This window comes from Bombina bombina, unplaced genomic scaffold (genome assembly GCF_027579735.1).
Source record: "Bombina bombina isolate aBomBom1 unplaced genomic scaffold, aBomBom1.pri scaffold_703, whole genome shotgun sequence".
NCBI lineage: Eukaryota > Metazoa > Chordata > Amphibia > Anura > Bombinatoridae > Bombina > Bombina bombina.
In genome coordinates this window covers 151,705-177,504 of record NW_026512526.1, presented here as the reverse complement: position 1 = coordinate 177,504, position 25,800 = coordinate 151,705, and the positions used below count along the sequence as shown (strand labels likewise).

Sequence of the window (25,800 nt, the reverse complement as noted above, 5' to 3'; positions counted from 1 at the left end):
AATATTATAGGGTGATACAGCACCACTACCGGCTGTACATGATGACTTTACCATTCCTTGTTTACAGGTTCTCCAGTCATCAGATCTGTATTTATTACACTAATATTATAGGGTGATACAGCACCACTACCAGCTGTACATGATGACTTTACCATACCTTGTTTACAGGTTCTCCCGTCATCAGATCTGTATTTATTACACTAATATTATAGGTGATACAGCACCACTACCGGCTGTACATGATGACTTTACCATTCCTTGTTTACAGGTTCTCCAGTCATCAGATCTGTATTTATTACACTAATATTATAGGTGATACAGCACCACTACCGGCTGTACATGATGACTTTACCTTGTTTACAGGTTCTCCAGTCATCAGATCTGTATTTATTACACTAATATTATAGGTGATACAGCACCACTACCGGCTGTACATGATGACTTTACCATTCCTTGTTTACAGGTTCTCCAGTCATCAGATCTGTATTTATTACACTAATATTATAGGGTGATACAGCACCACTACCGGCTGTACATGATGACTTTACCATTCCTTGTTTACAGGTTCTCCAGTCATCAGATCTGTATTTATTACACTAATATTATAGGTGATACAGCACCACTACCGGCTGTACATGATGACTTTACCATTCCTTGTTTACAGGTTCTCCAGTGATTGTACTGGAGAGTTCAGAGGTGAAATCCGAGAAAGAGGAGGAGCCGCACACTGAGGGTCATGTGACCACCATGAAGTGTGAATACGACACATTTACTGATGATGGTGAGAGGATGCTGATTTTATTTTTACAACTTCAATTTTGAAAAAGATAGGACAGTATGGAAAATGGAAAAAAACAGAGTCATTTGAAAATTCTATTCACCCTGGATTCCCGCATCACACTTTGTGAAACTTCCCTAAGGGTCATAATTTGCATAAATAAAAAGAGAGAAGCGCTCAACCTGGGAACAAACAATAGCATAATAGCTTGTTCTATGGCTAGTTACCACCCAGGAAGCAGCCTCTTTTTGCTCAACATATGCCTTTCACAGAGAAAAACTTTCCTGAAGCATATCAGTCTGATCCTGACTTCACAGTACAGTCCAGCCCCGAAATACCAGGCAATCCCTCTCTCAACAAGGAAAACGGCAAAACCCCCATTGTACATTTCAGTCTAGTGTGGGATTGCCTGGAATTTTAGAGCTGGGCTGCACTGTTAAGTCAGGATCAGACTAATATGCTACAGGAAAGTTCTTCTCTGTGAAAGGCACATATTGAGCAAAAAGAGGCTGCTTCTAGGGTGGTAACTGGCCATAGAACAAGCTATTATGCTATTGTTTGTTCCCAGGTTGAGCGCTTTTCTCTTTTTATTTATGCAAATAATGACTCTTAGGGAATGCGGTAATCCAGACGTGGACCCGTTGCTCAGTGTGCCTAGAGGGATATAGCTGCACCTCACTGACGAGGCCCACAATAGGCCAAAACGTACGTCTGAGGTTTTGCTGTTTCTCTCGTTCAGTGAGGGATTGCCTGGTATTTCGGGACTGGAGTGTGCTGTGAAGTCAGGATCAGACTGATATGCTTCAGGAAAGTTCTTCTCTGTGAAAGGCACATGTTGAGCAAAAAGAGGCTGCTTCTAGGGTTGTAACTAGCCATAGAACAAGCTATTAGGCTATTGTTCGTTCCCAGGTTGAGCGCTTCTCTCTTTTTATTTACATACATATATATGTATATAAGCATAGTAGCACATAAATATATATGTATATACACATAGTAACACATAAATATATATGTATATGCACATAGTAACACATAAATATATATGTATATACACATAATAACACATAAATATATATGTATATACACATACTAACACATAAATATATATGTATATGCACATAGTAACATATAAATATATATGTATATACACATAACACATAAATATATATGTATATATATATATATATATATATATATACACATAGTAACACATAAATATATATGTATATACACATAATAACACATAAATATATGTATATACACATAGTAACACATAAATATATATGTATATACACATAGTAACACATAAATATATATGTATATACACATAGTAACACATAAATATATATGTATATGCACATAGTAACACATAAATATATATGTATATGCACATAGTAACACATAAATATATATGTATATACACATAGTAACACATAAATATATATGTATATGCACATAGTAACACATAAATATATATGTATATACACATAATAACACATAAATATATCTGTATATACACATAATAACACATAAATATATCTGTATATACACATAATAACACATAAATATATATGTATATACACATAGTAACACATAAATATATATGTATATACACATAGTAACACATAAATATATATGTATATACACATAATAACACATAAATATATATGTATATACACATAGTAACACATAAATATATATGTATATACACATAATAACACATAAATATATATGTATATACACATAATAACACATAAATATATATATGTATATACACACATACTAACACATAAATATATATGTATATACACATAATAACACATAAATATATATGTATATACACATAGTAACACATAAATATATCTGTATATACACATAGTAACACATAAATATATATGTATATACACATAATAACACATAAATATATCTGTATATACACATAATAACACATAAATATATATGTATATACACATAATAACACATAAATATATATGTATATACACATAGTAACACATAAATATATATGTATATACACATAGTAACACATAAATATATATGTATATACACATAATAACACATAAATATATATGTATATACACATAGTAACACATAAATATATCTGTATATACACATAGTAACACATAAATATATATGTATATACACATAGTAACACATAAATATATATGTATATACACATAGTAACACATAAATATATATGTATATGCACATAGTAACACATAAATATATATGTATATACACATAATAACACATAAATATATATGTATATACACATAGTAACACATAAATATATATGTATATGCACATAGTAACACATAAATATATATGTATATACACATAGTAACACATAAATATATATGTATATACACATAATAACACATAAATATATATGTATATACACATAGTAACACATAAATATATATGTATATATACATAACACATAAATATATATGTATATACACATAGTAACACATAAATATATCTGTTATACACATAGTAACACATAAATATATATGTATATACACATAGTAACACATAAATATATATGTATATGCACATAGTAACACATAAATATATATGTATATACACATAATAACACATAAATATATATGTATATACACATAGTAACACATAAATATATATGTATATACACATAATAACACATAAATATATATGTATATACACATAATAACACATAAATATATATGTATATACACATAGTAACACATAAATATATATGTATATACACATAATAACACATAAATATATATATATATATATATATATATATATATATATACACATAGTAACACATAAATATATATGTATATACACATAGTAACACATAAATATATATGTATATACACATAGTAACACATAAATATATATGTATATACACATAGTAACACATAAATATATATGTATATACACATAGTAACACATAAATATATATGTATATACACATAATAACACATAAATATATATGTATATACGCATAGTAACACATAAATATATATGTATATACACATAGTAACACATAAATATATCTGTTATACACATAGTAACACATAAATATATATGTATATACACATAGTAACACATAAATATATATGTATATACATATAGTAACACATAAATATATATGTATATACACATAGTAACACATAAATATATATGCATATACACATAATAACACATAAATATATATATGTATATACACATAGTAACACATAAATATATATGTATATACACATAGTAACACATAAATATATATGCATATACACATACTAACACATAAATATATATTCATATACACATACTAACACATAAATATATATGCATATACACATAATAACACATAAATATATAGGTATATACACATAGTAACACATAAATATATATGTATATACACATAGTAACACATAAATATATCTGTTATACACATAGTAACACATAAATATATATGCATATACACATAGTAACACATAAATATATATGTATATACACATAGTAACACATAAATATATCTGTATATACACACACTAACACATAAATATATATGTATATACACATAGTAACACATAAATATATATGTATATACACATAGTAACACATAAATATATATGTATATACACATACTAACACATAAATATATATGTATATACACATAATAACACATAAATATATCTGTATATACACATACTAACACATAAATATGTATATACACATACTAACACATAAATATATATGTATATACACATAGTAACACATAAATATATCTGTTATACACATAGTAACACATAAATATATATGTATATACACATAGTGACACATAAATATATATGCATATACATACTGTATATATTTACAGGGAATATATCAGTTCCCCATAGACTGCAATGTAAAGGCACTTTTTAGTGCCATTTTTTTATAAGACTCCCACAGCCGCCAACTTTAACCTTAAAAACTGCTTTGTGTAGTTAATTTAAAAAAAAAATTGCTATTATATATAAACTACTTAATTAAGGGGGCAATTGGGGCACATTTAGAAAATTAACCAGAGATTAAGTGAGAACTTTGTAATTTTTAGTTAGAAATACTCTGACAATTTCCCATGACTACAGCAGTATTTTAGTAGATAAATGAATATGAATCTCACATTAGTCCTTGTTGACAGGTTCATCAGTGGCCCCACTAGAGAATATAGCGATGAAGGCAGAGGAACCGGATACTGCGGAACACGTACTAAAGATAGAAAGTGTTGGATCCTTAGCTAACGGTGAGACTTGTTTCGTTTGACTCTGATGTTGTTCTCTCCTAAAGTATTGTGCTAGGTTAGCAAATAGAAATAAAATTGTAAACACTGTAAAACTAAAATGATCTGCATTAAATGAGTTTTGTAGCATTTATGTATTGAATAAAATGTATTCCCATGGGAGATCCTTCGGGGACTATAGAATGTGTAATTACCCTTAGATGTCACTACCACTCCTGGTCACACAGAAGCTCATTGGAAGAGCAGGAACGAAGGAGAATCCAGATGAACCTCGTTGGATCTATGGATTGTGTGTTTGTTGTGTGACTTGTCCAATCCTGCGCCAACTAGGGTTTCTGTAGGTCACGTTAGGTTTGGTTTTCTTTTTATTATTGATAGGTTTTCGCATATGGGTCAGCTTTGCCCTAAAAACCTGTTGATTCCTTAAATGAACACTGAAGTATTTTGTTATTTGTGCACCAGAAATGAAAGCCAGCTCTGTATAAGTTATGTATACAAAATAAATGTTTTAACAGCATTTAAAGTGACATTTTGTTAGGAAAATCTGATTTGTTTTATAGACCCTGTACACACCCTTTAAAAAGTCTCTTTTAGTGTTGTTTATCTTACTTTCTTATGCTAGGGCCAATTAGGGATGATCTTACAAATCAACCAATCATTGTGCAGCATGTATGACGGTAAGGGTTTGGCAGCCTCAAAACACTACAACTTAAATGACTGAAAAAGCAGAGAAAATATAGTAAAAGTTACTTTTGGGGTTAATATAGTAGGTTTGCACTTTTAGTATAATATTTATGCTTTTAGAATTTTTCTTTTAAAGGCCAGTGGTTTGGAGATTAAAGGGACATTGTATTCAAAAGCGTTTTACCACCTCTATGCAAGAGCAGCATCTAAACGTGTTTAGCTTTTTGTTTCTTTTGGGAACTAAAAACTGTTTAGATTAAATTCAGTTTAGCAGATATCTTCGTTGTTCTTTCCTGTTAATGCTCATTGGCTGAAAGTCATTCCCTGTTAAAGGGACAGTCTAGTCAAAATTAAACTTTAATGATTCAGATAGGGCATGCAATTTTAAACAACTTTCTAATTTATTTTTATGATCAAATTTGTTTTGTACTCTTGGTATTCTTTGTTTAAAGCTAAACCTAGGTAAGCTTATATGCTAATTTCTACTCCCTTGAAGTCCGCCTCTTTTTTCAGTGCATTTGACAGCTTTTCACAGTTAGACAGTACTAGTTCATGTGTGTCATATAGATAACATTTTGCTCACTGCCGTTAAGTCAATCTCTCCTCCTTGGAGTCTTAATTTGGTTCTGAGGGCTTTACAAGCTCCTCCGTTTGAACCTATGCATTCTCTGGATATTAAATTACTTTCTTGGAAAGTTCTGTTCCTTTTGGCCATCTCTTCTGCTAGAAGAGTTTCTGAGTTATCTGCTCTTCCTTGTGAATCTCCTTTTCTGATTTTTCATCAGGATAAGGCGGTGTTGCGGACTTCATTTAAATTTTTACCTAAGGTTGTGAATTCTAACAACATTAGTAGAGAAATTGTTGTTCCTTCATTGTGTCCTAATCCTAAGATTTGGATCTTTGGATGTAGTAAGAGCTTTAAAATATTATGTTGAAGCTACTAAAGATTTTAGAAAGACTTCTAGTCTATTTGTTATCTTTTCTGGTTCTAGGAAAGGTCAGAAGGCTTCTGCCATATCTTTGGCGTCTTGGTTAAAGTCTTTGATTCATCATGCTTATGTAGAGTCGGGTAAATCCCCGCCTCAAAGGATTACGGCTCATTCTACTAGGTCAGTTTCTACTTCCTGGGCGTTTAGGAATGAAGCTTCTGTTGATCAGATTTGCAAAGCAGAAACTTGGTCTTCTTTGCATACTTTTACTAAATTCTACCATTTTGATGTTTTCTCTTCTTCTGAAGCAGTTTTTGGTAGAAAAGTACTTCAGGCAGCTGTTTCAGTTTGATTCTTCTGCTTATAATTTCAGTTTTTTTCATTATTAAGATTAAAACTTTTATTTTGGGTTGTGGATTATTTTTCAGCGGAATTGGCTGTCTTTATTTTATCCCTCCCTCTCTAGTGACTCTTGCGTGGAAGTTCCACATCTTGGGTATTTATTATCCCATACGTCACTAGCTCATGGACTCTTGCTAATTACATGAAAGAAAACATAATTTATGTAAGAACTTACCTGATAAATTCATTTCTTTCATATTAGCAAGAGTCCATGAGGCCCACCCTTTTTTTGTGGTGGTTATGATTTTTTTGTATAAAGCACAATTATTGCAATTCCTTGTTGATGCTTTCGCTCCTTTCTTTATCACCCCACTTCTTGGCTATTCGTTAAACTGAATTGTGGGTGTGGTGAGGGGTGTATTTATAGGCATTTTGAGGTTTGGGAAACTTTGCCCCTCCTGGTAGGAATGTATATCCCATACGTCACTAGCTCATGGACTCTTGCTAATATGAAAGAAATGAATTTATCAGGTAAGTTCTTACATAAATTATGTTTTTTTGTGCATTTTGGAAAAATTGTTCACTTTTTCTTTTCTTAAAGGCACAGTACACTTTTTTTCTAATGTTTATTTTATGCTATAAATAAGTGTTTAAACGACTTTTGTGGTATTACTAGTCTGTTTAACATGTCTGACATTGAGGTTTCTCATTGTTCTATGTGTTTAGAAGCTATTGTGCAACCCCCTCTAACATTGTGTAACTTTTGTACTGAAAGGGCTTTACAATGTAAAAAGCATATTTTAAATAAAGTAAGTGTGCCTAGGGATGATCCTCAGTCTGAAGAGAATCAGGATATGCCATCCAATTCTCCCCAAGTGTCACAACCTTTTATGCCCACACAAGCGACGCCTAGTACTTCTAGTGCGTCTAATTCCTTTACTCTACAGGAGATGGCTGCAGTTATGTCAACTACCCTTACAGAGGTATTGTCTAAATTACCAGTGTTGCAGGGTAAACACAGTAGGTCAGGTATTAATGTAAATATTGAATCCTCTGATGCTTTGTTAGCTATTTCCGATGTTCCCTCACAGTGCTCTGAGTTGGGGATCAGGGAATTACTGTCTGAGGGGGAAATTTCTGATTCTAGGATGCTATGTCATTTAAATTTAAGCTTGAACACCTCTGCCTGTTGCTTAGGGAGGTTTTAGCGACTCTGGATGATTGTGATCCTATTGTGATTCTCCAGAGAAATTGTGTAAAATGGATAAATATTTGGAAGTTCCTACTTACACTGATGTTTTTCCGGTTCCTAAGAGAATTTCGGAAATTATTAGTAAGGAATGGGATAGACCAGGTATACCGTTTTCTCCCGCTCCTAATTTTAAGAAAATGTTTCCTATATCAGATACCATTCGGGACTCATGGCAAGCGGTCCCTAAGGTAGAGCTATATCTTTCTTAACTAAGTGTACTACTATACCCCTTGAGGATAGTTGTGCTTTCAAGGATCCTATGGATAAGAAATTAGAGGGTCTACTAAAGAAATTATTTGTTAATCAGGGATTTCTTTTACAACCTACGGCTTGCATTGTTCCAGTAACTACTGCAGCAGCTTTTTGGTTTGAGGCTCTAGAAGAGTCTCTTAAGGTTGAGACTCCATTAGATGACATTCTAGATAGAATTAAGGCTCTTAAGCTAGCTAATTCTTTTATTACTGATGCCGCTTTTCAAATTGCTAAATTAGCGGCAAAAAATGCAGGATTTGCTATTTTAGCATGTAGAGCATTGTGGCTCAAATCTTGGTCTGCTGATGTGTCATCAAAACATAAGCTTTTAGCTATTCTCTTTAAAGGTAAGACCCTTTTTCGGCCAGAATTGAAGGAGATCATTTCTGATATTACAGGAGGTAAGGGCCATGCCCTACCTCAGGATAGGTCGGTTAAAATGAGGGGTAAACAGAATAATGTTCGTTCCTTTTGGAACTTTAAAGGAGGACCCCCCGCATCTTCTTCTTCTTCCACAAAGCAGCATGAAGGGGTGGCCCCCAATCCGGGACCAGATCTAGTAGGGGGCAGACTTTCCAAACCTGGGTTCCTTCCTAAGGTTGTTTCGAATAAGAATATTAATCAGGAAATTGTTGTTCCTTCCTTGTGTCCTAATACTTCTTCTAAGAAGGAGCGTCTGTTACATAACTTGGACGTGGTCCGTGCCTTAAAGTTTTACTTACAGGCAACTAAGGATTTCCGTCAATCATCTTCATTATTCATTGTTTATTCTGGAAAGCGTAGGGGTCAGAAAGCTACGGCTACCTCTCTTTCTTTTTGGCTGAGAAGTATCATCCGCCTGGCATATGAGACTGCTGGACAGCAGCCTCCTGAAAGACTTACGGCTCATTCTTCTAGGGCTGTGGCTTCCACATGGGCTTTTAAAAACAATGCATCTGTGGAACAGATTTGTAAGGCTGCGACTTGGTCGTCCCTTCACACTTTTTCCAAATTTTACAAATTTGATACTTTTGCTTCTTCTGAGGCTGTTTTTGGGAGAAAGGTTCTTCAAGCAGTGGTGCCTTCCGTTTAGGTTCCTGTCTTGTCCCTCCCTTTCATCCGTGTCCTACTGCTTTGGTATTGGTTTCCCACAAGTAAGGATGAAATCCGTGGACTCGTCATATCTTTGTAAAAGAAAACTAAATTTATGCTTACCTGATAAATTACTTTCTTTTACGATATGACGAGTCCACGGCCCACCCTGTTCTTTTTAAGACAGTTTTTCTTTATATTTTTTGTAAACTTCAGTCACCTCTGCACCTTTTTAGCCTTTCCTTTTTCTCTTCCTATACCTTCGGCCGAATGACTGAGGGTGGAGGGGAGGGGCTATATATACAGCTCTGCTGTGGTGCTCTTTGCCACTTCCTGTTAGCAGGAGGTTAATATCCCACAAGTAAGGATGAAATCCGTGGACTCATCATATCGTAAAAGAAAGTAATTTATCAGGTAAGCATAAATTTAGTTTTTGAGGATTAGCTGATTGTGCCCACAAGGCAATAAGCAACTGTAGGAAGGGCACAAGTGATACTGTATATACATTATATTTATGCTACTTTTAGTTTATCTTTTTCTCAGGCAACAATTGTAATTGCGTTTAAAGCTGCTCTTTTGTGTCAGTGATAGTTATCTCAGTGCCAAGCTACTCAAGGTTCTCAGCTTCCGCCGCTTGTGCTTCTTGTACTCCTGTATCCATTAAAGGGACAGTCAACACCAGCATTTTTGTTGTTTAAAAAGAAAGATAATCCCTTTATTACCCATTCCCCAGTTTAGCATAACCAACACAGTTATCATAATACACGGTTTACCTCTGTGATTACCCTGTATCTAAGATTCTGCTGACTGCCCCCTTATCTCGGTTCTTTTCACAGACTTGCATTTTAGCCAATCAGTGCTCACTCCAAGGTCACTTCACATGCATGAGCTCAATGTTATCTATATGAAACACATGAACTAATGCCCTCTAGTGGTCAAAATGCATTCAGATTAGAGGCAGTCTTTAAGGTCTAAAAAATTAGCATATGAACCTCCTAGGTTTAGCTTTCAACTAAGAATACCAAGAGAGCAAAGCAAAATTGGTGATAAAAGTAAATAGGGAAGTTGTTTAAAATTACATGCCCCATCTGAATCATGAAAGTTTTTTCTTGGACTTGACTGTCCCTTTTAGCTCCTTCTCCTTGGCAACATAGATAACGTCTAAATAAAAAGAGAGAAGCGCTCAACATGGGAACGAACAATAGCATAATAGCTTGTTCTATGGCTAGTTACCACCCTAGAAGCAGCCTCTTTTTGCTCAATATGTGCCTTTCACAGAGAAGAACTATCCTGTAGCATATCAGTCTGATCCTGACTTCACAGTACAGTCCAGCCCCGAAATACCAGGCAATCCCTCTCTGAACAAGAGAAACAGCAAAACCCCAGACGTACGTTTCGGCCTATTGTGGGCCTCATCAGTGAGGTGCAGCCATATCCCTCTATGCACACTAAGCAACGGGTCCACGTCTGGATTCCCGCATCACACTTAGGGAGACTTCCCCAAGTGTCATAATTTGCATAAATAAACAGAGAAGCGCTCAACATGGGAATAAACAATAGCATAATAGCTTGTTCTATGGCTAGTTACCACCCTAGAAGCAGCCTCTTTTTGCTCAATATGTGCCTTTCACGGAGAAGAATTATCCTGTAGCATATCAGTCTGATCCTAACTTCACAGTACAGTCCAGCCCCGAAATACCAGGCAATCCCTCTCTGAACAAGAGAAACAGCAAAACCCCAGACGTACGTTTCGGCCTATTGTGGGCCTCGTCAGTGAGGTGCAGCCATATCCCTCTAGGCACACTGAGCAATGGGTCCACGTCTGGATTCCCGCATCACACTTATGGAGACTTCCCCAAGTGTCATAATTTGCATAAATAAAAAGAGAGAAGTGCTCAACATGGGAACGAACAATAGCATAATAGCTTGTTCTATGGCTAGTTACCACCCTAGAAGCAGCCTCTTTTTGTACCTCTTTCTGCACCTCACTGACGAGGCCCACAATAGGCTGACACCTACGTCTGGGGTTTTGCCGTTTCTCTCGTTCAGAGAGGGATTGCCTGGTATTTCGGGGCTGGACTGCACTGTTAAGTCAGGATCAGACTGATATGCTTCAGGAAAGTTCATCTCTGTGAAAGGCACTGTCATATCAGAGTTTGTTTGCAGTTGTTGTTAGAGTGGAATCATTGACAAGAGGCCACACCATAGGAAACTGCAAATTGATTTAACTATCAGTAGCAGTCTGAGTCTGAGAGAACAGACAAGACTGCTAGCAATAGTTGGTTAATTAAGGGTTAGCTGGCTAGCAGCTGATACTAATGTTGTGGGTAGATGTGAAAACATTATCTGAACACAGGGGCTGCCTTGAGATTAATGGAAAAATAAACAAACAATCTCTGTTTTAGATTAGTAGTTCATCAATAACAGTTAGAGACAAAGTTTGTTAATTGCAGTCCATTTAAGCAACAGGTTATAACAAGTTGATGATTAGTGTGTGTGCTGTTAGCAAAAAGGACTAGTAAGATTTGTTGTATTGCATATTATAGCAAGCACAGACTTTGTGAGAGTTAATGAGCAGCACACATAAGCATATATTGTAAGGGAAACAACTTATCTTATGGAAGGAATGCAGTCCTGTATAGGAGATCATAAGAGCAGTGATTGCCAGCAGTAATTCAGTAGTTAAGGTTAAAGGCTTTTCCAGACAGCAGGAGAGGAACAATGCAGCTTCAGTGTGGAGTGTCCTGCTGTTATAGAGAAACTGAAAGTGAATCCAGAAGCAGTGAAAAAGGCTGCAGCTCCTTTAAGTTAGCAGCTGATACAGACTGAGGAGCAACAGCAGTCTGTAGTTGATTGGCTTCAGTAAGTTGCACAGGAAGGAAACTCTCTGCAATTGAAGATACCTAAGCAGAGTGTTAGAGGAAGTGCTGGCTTAAATAGGCTGAAGGAGGAGGGCCATACTTAAAGGGGCAGTAAGTTAGAGCATTACAGGACCCCCCGAGTAAGGCAGACCTCAGGGCTGCGAGGGCTTGAGAGGGTAACGTTTGTGGAAGTCAGAACGAAGACGAGGGGCTCTCAGGTCAGAGACGGGAATCCAAGAATCTTCAGACGAGTCATAACCCTTCCATCTGACTAAGTATTGGAGTCTCCCTCTACACAATCTAGAGTCCAATATTTGATCAACCTCATATTCCAAATCACCATCTATCACAACTGGAGCAGGAGGAGGAAGAGATCTCCCAGGAAACTTGTTCTCTAGGTATGGTTTAAGGAGAGAAACATGGAAGGTTGGATGAATATGGAGATGTGCTGGGAGTGTCAAGCGTACAGCATTTTGGTTTATCACCTTAGCGATGGAGTAAGGACCAATGAATAAGGCGCTGAGTTTCTTTGAAGGAGTTCCAAGTTTTAAGTTCTTGGTTGATAACCAAACCCTGTCACCAACCTTAAAAGTTGGCGGATGGCGTTGATGTAGGTCAAAGTATCGTTTTTGTCTTAACTGTGCTATTTTAATATTTGAGCGTATAACTTCGAATACGGATTTGATGGTATTTAGGGTTTCTGTGACAGTCGGACTATAGCTGGAGTCAGGTTTTAAGAAATTAAAAGTTGGATGATAGCCATAGTTGGCATAGAAAGGCGTAAGTTTAGTAGTGGAACTGAGAGTGTTATTGAAGGAGAACTCCGCCAAAGGCAAGAATGTAGACCAGTCATCTTGTAAATGAGAACAGTAACAATGCAAGAACTGCTCCAACCACTGATTAGTCCTTTCTGAAAGTCCATTTGATTGGGGATGGTAAGCACTAGTGAAGTTGTTCTGGATGGAGAGGAGTCTACATAGCTCTCTCCAAAATTTGGAGGTAAATTGTACGCCCCTGTCAGAAGTGATGGTGCTAGGTAAACCGTGCAGACGTACAATATTTTCAATGAAAATGTGTGCAGTTTTTAGAGCAGTTGGAAGTTCGGTTAAAGGAACAAAGTGTACCATCTTAGTGAATTGATCAATAACCACCAGGATGGTGGTGTAATCTGCAGAAGGGGGTAAGTCAACAATAGGTAAAGACATAAGAAGTCCATATGGAGGAACTCTCTGTCGTTTAGAGGTTGCACAAACTGTACATGTATTGATATAGTCATAAACTGTTTTGTACATATTTGGCCACCAGAAGTTCCTTTTTAGGAGTTCTAGGGTTTTGTAATGTCCAGGGTGTCCAGACAATGGGTTGTCATGTATTGTTTGGAGAATTTCAAGACGTAGCTCAGTTGGGATATATAATTTATCTTCCTTATAGAGTAACTGATCAGATCCTTTTGTAAGAGTATGTGAAGACGGAAGGGAGTGGTCATTGAGCAAAGCTTGTTTTATCCTTGAGGGAAAATCAGCTACGAGAGCTATAATCCGTTCTGTGGGTATTATAGTAGTTGTGGTGGCACAATGAGGCCTGGGAAACATCCTGGAGAGCGAGTCAGCTTTACCATTGGCACTACCTGGACGGTAGGTAATTAGATAGTTAAACCTATCCAAAAAAAAAGACTCCACCTAACTTGTCTAGATGACAAAGTTTTGGTGGTTTTGAGGTATTCTAGGTTACGATGGTCAGTGTAAATTAAAATGGGCAAGTCAGTGCCTTCCAATAGGTGTCTCCAGTTCTCAAGAGCGACCTTAATAGCCAGCAACTCCTTTTCAGCGATAGGGTAGTTCATTTCGGCTGATGTGAGAGTTCTAGAGTGATAGGCGACGGGATGCACTGGAGTACTGATGGAAGTCCTTTGGGAAAGTATAGCACCAATTGCGTAATCAGAGGCATCTACCTCTAATATGTACTGTAGAGTAGGGTCAGGTAATTTAAGTATAGGCTCAGAGGTGAAGGCATTTTTAAGTTTGTCAAAGGCATGTTGGGCTTCAGAGTCCCATGTGAATCCTGTAGTGGTACCAGTGAGTCTTGTTAAAGGTTTAACAATGTGCGAGTAGTTCCTTATGAATTTTCTATAGAAATTTGAGAAACCAAGGAAACGTTGTAGTGATTTCTTATCGATAGGAGTAGGCCAGTTGAGTATGGATTTAATCTTATCATCCTCCATTCGGATCTCACCCGGTGTAAGCTTATAACCTAGGAAACTGATATTTTGACAGTGGAATGTACATTTCTCTAGCTTTGCATACAGACGGTGTGTTTGAAGCCTGGCAAGGACCCATCGGACGTGTTTAATGTGTTCTTCTTCTGAAGATGAATAGATGAGGATATCATCTAAATAGATGACGACACAAATATCCAATAGGTCTCGAAAGATATCATTAACAAAAAACTGAAAAGTGGCGGGGGCATTGCAAAGCCCAAAAGGCATCACCAAGTACTCATAGAGGCCATATCTAGTGCGGAAGGCTGTTTTCCATTCATCACCACTCTTGATTCGCACTAAGTTGTAGGCACCCCGTAGATCAAGTTTTGTGAAAATTCTGGCCTTTTGTAACCTCTCCACTAGGTCAGGAATGAGTGGAAGAGGGTACCTATTTTTTTTTTTTTTTTTTTTTTTTTTTTTAAGTTTCAAAAGAGCTTAATTTTGATACTTTATACATACACTTCATAGGTTAAATGTGCACATCATACATCAAAGCTGTTACAGTAGAATGCTTTGTCACAATAAACCATTGTAAAAACTGTAAAAAGGTGTGAGACATGCTTATGAACATTCACTTCATCACTTGAGGACACCTTCTAAAATCAGTGTATATTTTAATTGTTCCCCTGTATCTAGTTATGTGGACTACTCTTAGGTCCGAAACAGATACTTATATGAACAGTATTGGGTATATATAGAGGCGTGGGGAGAAGCTGAGGGGTATGGGAAACCAACAATTATAGTATAACAAATATAGTATAATGAATAACATAGGACTTATGTATTTTAAGTCTGTATCAGGCTTGTGCATTTTAAAACTAATTCCCATATTTGCAGGAGCTTATTATGGAGTGAAAATAGGTTATAGGGAATAAGTGAGTTATTAACAAATATTCATGGAAATATTATATAAGAACTGAGGTCAGGAGGCTAAGATGATATATCATGTTCACAGGTTAGTTCTTATTGAGCAGTATTCTATTATGGAACAAAGACTCTCTTTCGCTGGCAGAATTATGCTTAGATGAGTGCATATGAAGTTAGGGAGCATTAGTAAACTAAATACAAAAGTAGCTTTGGATGTACAGCACACGGGCCCCAACATAGTGACACAATATAATTGGGATATGATATCTATATATGTAAGTCATTAATTTTTGCCCACCATTCAACTCATATTTTAAAGCTCATACAACCAAACAAACACAACTTGATAAATACTTGCGCAAAAATAATCTCAATACATTTCAGAAACTATCATCGTAAAATTGAACGCCTCCATCTTGGTTTTATTAACGTCCGTTTAGTGTGACTTTAGATAGAGACGTTCACCATCAGTCCCCATAACTTTGCCGGCTTACTCTATTCATTTAATAGACAGACAAGCTTCTTAATGATAATACTGATGCTAATGCATCCCCAAACAAGAGAAGGGGAAAATGAGGTTAAATAAAGAGCGTATCTTTAACTTAGGTATAGACGTCAAACAATTCAACAATTAACATAAAAATAGTCATAACTGTTATGAGGTTGCCAGAACCCATTTTGTGTGGCTTCAGCTAAAGGCATCTGTTGCAATGAAGGGCAAATCCGGCCACATGCTATCTGAGAGGGGCATCTGCAGACTACCCCTCTCCTTTCTTCGGGGTATGAACGTCCTTATGTGAGCTGAAGATGTTTTGCCAGGCACTAACATGGGACATGACCGTGTGCCTCCTCGCCATTTCGTCTGGCAGCTGCGTTGCCGATGTTAAGCGGTAGTGTTGTTTTGCTTTCCCTTCTGCCGTGATGTGGATCATCCTCCTCTCGCCTACCCAAGAACACAGGGCCTCCGCTGGAAGTATCCCCAGAGGCCGGGCAGCATGATCATTATGCTTTCTTGTAATGCCGACAGGAGAAGCCGATTGCTGTGTGAAAGGTTTAGCATGCCGTTCTCTGTGAGATTTGATGCTATACTCCATGCAGGCTCTCTGTAATGGCGGGTGGCCATTCTGGGTCTTAGGTGTACCTGTTTGGGTCGGTGGTGCTGCATCAACCAGGTTCTCTTCTTCTGAAGGTTTGTGTGGGCTTGTTTGCATACGCTGTATCAAATAGTCATATGGCGCCCTGTCTATTAATTTTTGCATGAGTAGCTCAAGTTTCCTTAGATGGTTATCAGGTTGCTGTATATGACTCACTTCTGCCATGTCCATTATATCGGATGTCTTTCGTGCGTAACAGGAGAGAGAAGATAAAAAACAAAAAGGCGCTGATACTGCTGTCCCCCAGTACAACTTACTTTCCTGTTTTTGGTATGCAGTGAAGAAATTTCAGCAAGCCGGGTTATACCGACAGCGCTGATACCCCGTTTCTTCTCAGGGGGGGAGGTGTATGCCTGACAGTGGGCCGCCGCCCTAGGCCTCCTTTTTCCGATCTGGATCTCCGAGGTCATAAAAGCAGACAAGAAGTCAAATGCTGAGCCACAGTTAGTGACAATGTGATGCCTTAATGTAGTGTGGTATTAATCTTGCTGCTGTTAAAAATAATCGGCGGATTATTAGTTTTTCTGCCGGAGCATTCAGAAGATGCGTCCTAACCAGAACGCTGCACGGACACGCCCCGAGGGTACCTATTTTTTATAGTTATTTTATTCAGAAGCCTGTAATCTATAATAGGACGAATGGTGGCATCTTTATTTCTCACAAAAAACATACCAGCCCCAGCTGGAGAGGTAGACGGTCTTATAAATCCCTTGCGTAGATTATCATGTATGTAGGTCTTGAGTTGAGCGAGTTCTGGTTCGGACAAGGAGTAGACATGCCCGTAAGGAACACTAGAGCCGGGTAATAGGTCGATAGGGCAATCATAAGGACGATGGGGAGGCAGGCTTTCAGCTTCCTTTTTACTGAACACATCATGGAAATCTTGGTACTGTTCAGGTAATACATTAGTAGAAGGCTGTAGTAGTAGGTGGTACTGTAGACAGGTTTTACTGCAGTAGTCAGAGTTAAAATTCACATGTAGGCTATCCCAAGATATGGAAGGGCAATGTAGTCTTAACCAGGGTAAACCAAGAATTAAAGGGTAAAAAGGCGAAGAGATAACATCAAAAGTTATATGTTCAGTATGTCCAGAGGTAGAGCACATTTGTAATGGTATTGTGTTATGTGTAATAGGACCATTAGGGACAAGGGAGCCATCAAAGATTCTGAGAGACACAGGAGTAGATTTCTTAACAGAAGGAATTTCATTAACTTGTAACACAGATGAATCTATGAAGTTAGCAGAGGCTCCAGAGTCAATAATTGCTTCTAGATGTAGCAGCTTTTTGTCCCACTGTACAGACACGGGAAGTGTACAATAAGCAGAATGTGGGGAGTGTGTAGAGAAACAAGATACTGAATGGAGGCAGGTACCAATAGTTTTTTTATTTAGGACTGGGCATGAGCGGACTTCATGGTCACTTGCAGCACAGTATAGGCATAGGTTTTGGAGCTTTCTCCTACGCCTTTCTTCAGATGTGAGAGGACCACGGATAACACTTTTTTCCATAGGTACAGGCGGATTGGCTTGAGGGGTTGAATCCTGGTGTGGTCTTCTCTTTCTCTTATAGGACTGTTCCAAATGGGAATGTTCTGCTCTTCTTTCCCTGAGTCTTCTATCGATGATGGTAGCTGTTTTAATAAGTTCTTCAAGAGTGGGGGGTAGCTCTGTCCTTGAGAGTTCATCCTTGAGGTTCTCAGAGAGGTTAAGTCTAAACTGATTTCTCAGACTAATGTCATTCCACTGTGAGTCACGGGCCCATTTTTTAAATTCTATAACATAATCTTCAACGGGTCTTTTCCCTTGTTTGACTGCCCTTAGAGCAGTTTCTGCTGTGAATTGACTATCCATATCCTGGTATAATGATGACATTGCTGAGAAAAATTGTTGCAAAGAATTTAGGATTGGCTCTTGGTTTTCAATAAAGGCGTTAGCCCAGGTTCTGGCATCCCCACGTAGGTATGATATGACTGTACAAACTTTAATGTGCTCAGAATGGTAAGTTTTTAGTTTCATCATAAACAATAGAATACATGCAATTTTAAAATCTTTAAATTGGGATCTGTCCCCAGAGAATGTATCTGGGGGTCTAATTGAGGGTTCAGGGGCCTCTGGGATGTTGTGAGTAGAGGTTAATGTAGTAAGAGTTGCTTTTAAATGTTGAAACTCATGTTGTAGGCCCTGCAGGCCCTGGGTAAGTATGTCAACTGTGTGAGTCAGATTCAGAATGTGTGTGTTCATTTCAGCAGGTTCCATGTTGCTTAAATATAAATTAAGAAAACACAATCCAAAAGTTTTTTTTTTTACACAATGTATATATATAGAAATATATATATATATATATATATATATATTTTTTATTATTTTAGTGCTTAGGTATTCTGTCATATCAGAGTTTGTTAGCAGTTGTTGTTAGAGTGGAATCATTGACAAGAGGCCACACCATAGGAAACTGCAATTTGATTTAACTATCAGTAGCAGTCTGAGTCTGAGAGAACAGACAAGACTGCTAGCAATAGTTGGTTAATTAAGGGTTAGCTGGCTAGCAGCTGATACTAATGTTGTGGGTAGATGTGAAAACATTATCTGAACACAGGGGCTGCCTTGAGATTAATGGAAAAATAAACAAACAATCTCTGTTTTAGATTAGTAGTTCATCAATAACAGTTAGAGACAAAGTTTGTTAATTGCAGTCCATTTAAGCAACAGGTTATAACAAGTTGATGATTAGTGTGTGTGCTGTTAGCAAAAAGAACTAGTAAGATTTGTTGTATTACATATTATAGCAAGCACAGACTTTGTGAGAGTTAATGAGCAGCACACATAAGCATATATTGTAAGGGAAACAACTTATCTTATGGAAGGAATGCAGTCCTGTATAGGAGATCATAAGAGCAGTGATTGCCAGCAGTAATTCAGTAGTTAAGGTTAAAGGCTTTTCCAGACAGCAGGAGAGGAACAATGCAGCTTCAGTGTGGAGTGTCCTGCTGTTATAGAGAAACTGAAAGTGAATCCAGAAGCAGTGAAAAAGGCTGCAGCTCCTGTAGGTTAGCAGCTGATACAGACTGAGGAGCAACAGCAGTCTGTAGTTGATTGGCTTCAGTAAGTTGCACAGGAAGGGAACTCTCTGCAATTGAAGATACCTAAGCAGAGTGTTAGAGGAAGTGCTGGCTTAAATAGGCTGAAGGAGGAGGGCCATACTTAAAGGGGCAGTAAGTTAGAGCATTACAGGCACATATTGAGCAAAAAGAGGCTGCTTCTAGGGTGGTAACTAGCCATAGAACAAGCTATTAGGCTATTGTTCGTTTCCAGGTTGAGCGCTTCTCTCTTTTTATTTATGCAAATTATGACACTTAGGGAAGTCTCCCTAAGTGTGATGCGGGAATCCAGACATGGACCCGTTGCTCAGTGTGCCTAGAGCGATATGGCTGCACCTCACTGACGAGGCCCACAATAGGCCGAAACGTACGTCTGGGGTTTTGCCGTTTCTCTCGTTCAGAGAGGGATTGCCTGGTATTTCGGGGCTGGACTGTACTGTTAAGTCAGGATCAGACTGATATGCTTCAGGAAAGTTCTTCTCTTTGAAAGGCACATATTGAGCAAAAAGAGGCTGCTTCTAGGGTGGTAACTAGCCATAGAACAAGATATTATGCTATTGTTCGTTCCCAGGTTGAGCGTTTCTCTCTTTTTATTTAAACATAGATAACGTCATCTCACAAGGTTCTCAGCTTCCCCCGTTTCTGCTTTGTGTACGCCTGTATCCATTAAGCTCCTTCTCCTCGGCAGCATAGATAAGGGCATCTCACAAGGTTCTCAGATTCCCCAGCTTGTGCTTTGTGTACTCCTGTATCCATTAAGCTCCTTCTCCTCAGCAACATAGATAAGGGCATCTCACAAGGTTCTCAGCTTCCCAGCTTGTGCTTCGTGTACTCCTGTATCCATTAAGCTCCTTCTCCATCTCACAAGGTTCTCAGCTTCCCCAGCTTGTGATTCTTGTACTCCTGTATCCATTAAACTCTATGTTACCTTCTCCTCAGTAACATAGATAAGGGCATCTCGCAAGGTTCTCAGCTTCCCCCGTTTCTGCTTCGTATACTCCTGTATCCATTAAGCTCCTTCTCCTCGGCAACATAAATAAGGGCATCTCACAAGGTTCTCAGCTTCTCAGCTTGTGCTTTAATGAGCTCTACCCATTGGTGAGTGCTATTTCCTTCTTAATATGAGGAGAGTCAACAGCATCATTCCTTACTGTTGAGAAATACTGAACCTGTCCACCAGGAAGAGATAAGGGCTTCTCAAAAGGTTCTCTGCTTCCTCAGCTTGTGCTTCGTGTACTCCTATATCCATTAAGTTCCTTCTCCTCAGTAACATAGATAACGGCAACTCACAAGGTTCTCTGCTTCCCCCGTTTCTGCTTCGTGTACTCCTGTATCCATTAAGCTCCTTCTCCTCAGCAACATAGATAAGGGCATCTCACAAGGTTAACAGCTTCCCCCGTTTCTACTTTGTGTACTCCTGAATCCATTAAGTTCCTTCTCTGCAGCATAGATAATGGCATCTCACAAGGTTCTCAGCTTCCCCTGCTTCTGCTTTGTGTACTCCTGTGTCCATTAAGCTCCTTCTCCTCAGCAACATAGATAAGGGCATCTCACAAGGTTCTCAGCTTCCCCCGTTTCTGCTTCGTGTACTCCTGTATCCATTAAGCTCCTTCTCCTCAGCAACATAGATAACGGCATCTCACAAGGTTCTCTGCTTCCCCCGGTTTTGCTTTGTGTACTCCTGTATCCATTAAGCTCCTTCTCCTCTGCAGCATAGACAAGGGCATCTCACAAGGTTCTCAGCTTCCCCAGCTTGTGCTTCTTGTACTCCTGTATCCATTAAGTTCCTTCTCCTCTGCAACATAGATAAGGGCATCTCACAAGGTGCCTCCTTACCTATATAGTGCTGTTATCCTTGTGTATGTGCTTTGACTACCCAGCCTGAGCTGCTTTTTAGTCTCCCATTAATGAGTGTGACTTGTCATTCACTAAATTCCTTCCATCTTATGCTTCTGCTTTATAGATGAAATGGTGGTTATGATCTGGAATGGTTATGAGGCTTTAGATTTCCTGCCACCCTCTTTTTAATGAGCTCTACCCATTGACGAGTGCTATTTCCTTCTTAATATGAGGAAAGTCCATGTCATCATTCCTTACTGTTGAGAAATACTGAACCTGGCCACCAGGAAGAGGCAAAGACACCCCAGCCAAAGGCTTAAACACTCCCCTACTTCCCTCATATCCCAGTTATTCTTTGCCTTTCCTCACTGGAGGTTGGCAGAGAAGTGTCAGAAGATACAGCGTAGTTCCTTATGAAGGGTATCTGCCCTTTGAAATGGGACTGGAGTTTTAAGTAGTATTGTCAGCCTCCCAGTGAGAGCATTGATGAATATTAGAGTCTGGAGATGCAGGGAGAGTCTTTCTGCGAGCTCCTAAGCAATCAATTTTGACAAGTTTCAATGCCTGCTTTCATCACTCAAGTCCATGTCAGGTGCGATGTTACAAGACTATGTCAAACTATAAGATCATGTCAAAGTTTGAGGCTGTGTTCCTGTTCCACAGCATAGATTCCGGTAAGATCGTTTCAGTTTTTATATACATATGATAACGCAAGGAGACAGGGTCACAGTGTGGCTCCTTTTATCTGTGTGGAATCAAGGGTTAATATCTCCGGAGGGGATTATTGAACAGGGGGGGAATTAATCTCATAATTTTATTACTCTGATTATGCTGCGACATGTGTGAGATGAGGCTCAGGCAGATGTTGGAACGTACAGGTTTTACTTTTGTTTTGGTAGGCTGCACAGCCTGGGAAGGCTTGGCGTGCTTTTTACTATAGCAGAAGACGAAGCTGTTTTTCTCTGTTGGGCCTGGGTCATAGGAGGTGTTGAGTGGTCAGCCATTGGGGGGTATAAAGGTGCCATTTTATCTTATTATTATCAGTCTGCTTTATAAGAGTAAGCTATGGAGGATTCTGACGCGTTGGAGGGTACTCCCTCTTTACCTAAGTCTAATACCTGTATATTGTGAGGAGGCCCCAGTATACCCGCTTGCTCAATTATGTTCCACATACCTTGATAATGTAATCATATCAAAGAAGGTTAATATATTTAGTACTACTGAGCTGTCCACCTCTGAGGAGTCTCCGTCCCGTGAGGTGTGCACCCTACAGTCATCTCCCAATACACATGCAGCTTCCCGTAGCACTCCTAATCCTCCATCTGGAGGGGCCCTTTTACCACCAGATTTTGCAGAGTAGTTGCAAATGGCAGTGTCTGCGGCCTTTAGTGCTTTACATCCCCCTGCTAAGCACAAGCAAAAGGTCAAATATTGCTATCCTTCCCAGGGGTCATCTGCTAGCTTGTTGGATTTATCTGATACTAGATTATCCGCTGAGGACGCCTCTGATACTTCAGAGGATGTTCTTTCTGGGTCGGAATATGCTGCCTGTAGGCCTCCAGCTGCGGAGGAACCAGACTTTAGATTTAGGATTGAACATTTACGCTTTCTCCTAAAGGAAGTTTTGGCTACTTTAGAGGTCCCGGAGCCTAAATTGCCTGAGGAACCCTTAATTCCTAAATTAGATAAGGTCTACGAGGACAGGGTTGTACCACAGACTTTCCCGGTTCCCGTAAAGATGGCAAACATTATTAAGAATGAATGGGAAAGACTTGGTTCTTCATTTTTCCCTTCTTCTTCCTTTAAGAAATTATTCACGGTTCCGGACTCTCAATTGGAGTTATGGGGTTCCATCCCCAAGGTGGATGGCGCTATCTCCACACTTGCTAAGCGCACTACTATCCTGCTTGAGGATAGTTCGTCATTTAAAGAGCTCTTCGACTTCCTTATCTTTTTGGTTGAGGAGTGTTATACGCTTAGCTTACGAGTCAGCGGGACTTAGACCTCCTCAGAGGATTACAGCTTATTCCACTAGAGTGGTGGCTTCCTCTTGGGCCTTTAAGAACAAGGCATCTATGGATCAGATTTGTAAGGCGGCTACCTGGTCCTCCTTACATACATACTTTTTCAAAATTCTACAAATTTGATGTTTGCCCTCAGACTAGGATCCACCTTTTCTTTTACCCTTCACGTTATCATTCAATGTCCTAGAGCTTGGGTATAGTTTTCCCAACAGTAAGGAATGATGCCGTGGACTCTCCTCATATTAAGAAGGAAAACATAAATTATGCTTACCTGATAATTTAATTTCCTTCTGTATGAGGAGAGTCCACGGCCCCGTCCGTATACTCTGATGGGCGGATCAAAATTTAGTTTTTCTCTTCTGGCACCATTTATACCCTGATATTTCTCCTGCTGTTCCTTGTTCCCTTGGCAAAATGACTGGGATACGAGGGAAGTAGGGGGAGTATTTAAGCATTTGGCTGGGGTGTCTTTGCCTTCTCCTGGTGGCCAGGTTCAATATTTCCCAACAGTAAGGAATGATGCCGTGGACTCTCCTCATACAGAAGGAAATTAAATTATCAGGTAAGCATAATTTCTTTCATGTAATTAGCAAGAGTCCATGAGCTAGAGACGTATGGGATATACATTCCTACCAGGAGGGGCAAAGTTTCCCAAACCTCAAAATGCCTATAAATACACCCCTCACCACACCCACAATTCAGTTTTACAAACTTTGCCTCCTATGGAGGTGGTGAAGTAAGTTTGTGCTAGATTCTACGTTGATATGCGCTCCGCAGCAAGTTGGAGCCCGGTTTTCCTCTCAGCGTGCAGTGAATGTCAGAGAGATGTGAGGAGAGTATTGCCTATTTTGAATGCAGTGATCTCCTTCTACGGGGTCTATTTCATAGGTTCTCTGTTATCGGTCGTAGAGATTCATCTCTTACCTCCCTTTTCAGATCGACGATATACTCTTATGTACCATTACCTCTGCTGATTTTCGTTTCAGTACTGGTTTGGCTTTCTACAAACATGTAGATGAGTGTCCTGGGGTAAGTAAGTCTTATTTTCTGTGACACTCTAAGCTATGGTTGGGCACTTTGTTTATAAAGTTCTAAATATATTTATTCAAACATTTATTTGCCTTGTCTCAGGATGTTCAACATTCCTTATTTTCAGACAGTCAGTTTCATATTTGGGATAATGCACTTGAATCAATTATTTTTTCTTACCTTAAAAAATTTGACTTTTTCCCTGTGGGCTGTTAGGCTTGCGGGGGCTGAAAATGCTTCATTTTATTGCGTCATTCTTGGCGCTGACTTTTTTGGCACAAAAAATCTTTTCTGTTTCCGGCGTCATACGTGTCGCCGGAAGTTGCGTCATTTTTGACGTTCTTTTGCGCCAAAGATGTCGGCGTTCCGGATGTGGCGTCATATTTGGCGCCAAAAAGCATTTAGGCGCCAAATAATGTGGGCGTCTTATTTGGCGCCAAAAAATATGGGCGTCGCTTTTTGTCTCCACATTATTTAAGTTCATTTTTTCTTTGCTTCTGGTTGCTAGAAGCTTGTTCATTGGCATTTTTTTCCCATTCCTGAAACTGTCATTTAAGGAATTTGATCTATTTTGCTTTATATGTTGTTTTTTCTCTTACATATTGCAAGATGTCTCACGTTGCATCCGAGTCAGAAGATACTTCAGGAAAATCGCTGCCTAGTGCTGGAACTACCAAAGCTAAGTGTATCTGCTGTAAACTTTTGGTAGCTATTCCTCCAGCTGTTGTTTGTATTAATTGTCATGACAAACTTGTTAATGCAGATAATATTTCCTTTAGTAATGTACCTTTACCTGTTGCAGTTCCATCAACATCTAAGGTTCAGAATGTTCCTGATAACATAAGAGATTTTGTTTCTGAATCCATCAAGAAGGCTATGTCTGTTATTCCTCCTTCTAGTAAACATAAAAAATCTTTTAAAACTTCTCTTTATACAGATGAATTTTTAAATGAACATCATCATTCTGATTCTGATGACTCTTCTGGTTCAGAGGATTCTGTCTCAGAGATTGATGCTGATAAATCTTCATATTTATTTAAAATGGAATTTATTCGTTCTTTACTT

At 38.3% G+C, this 25,800-nt stretch overlaps 1 protein-coding gene across 1 annotated transcript in view; it reads left to right on the top strand.

Annotated features, from left to right (window-relative positions):
• Positions 1 to 664: 664 nt before the first annotated feature.
• Positions 665 to 25,800, top strand: part of LOC128644343 (gastrula zinc finger protein XlCGF26.1-like) — a gene marked incomplete at its 5' end in the record, with an annotated part of 32,287 nt that continues 7,151 nt past the window's right edge. The window contains 2 exons of the mRNA XM_053696998.1: positions 665 to 781; positions 4,974 to 5,075. Coding sequence (XP_053552973.1) covers positions 665 to 781; positions 4,974 to 5,075 — 219 coding nt within the window. The remainder of the gene's footprint in view (positions 782 to 4,973; positions 5,076 to 25,800) is intronic.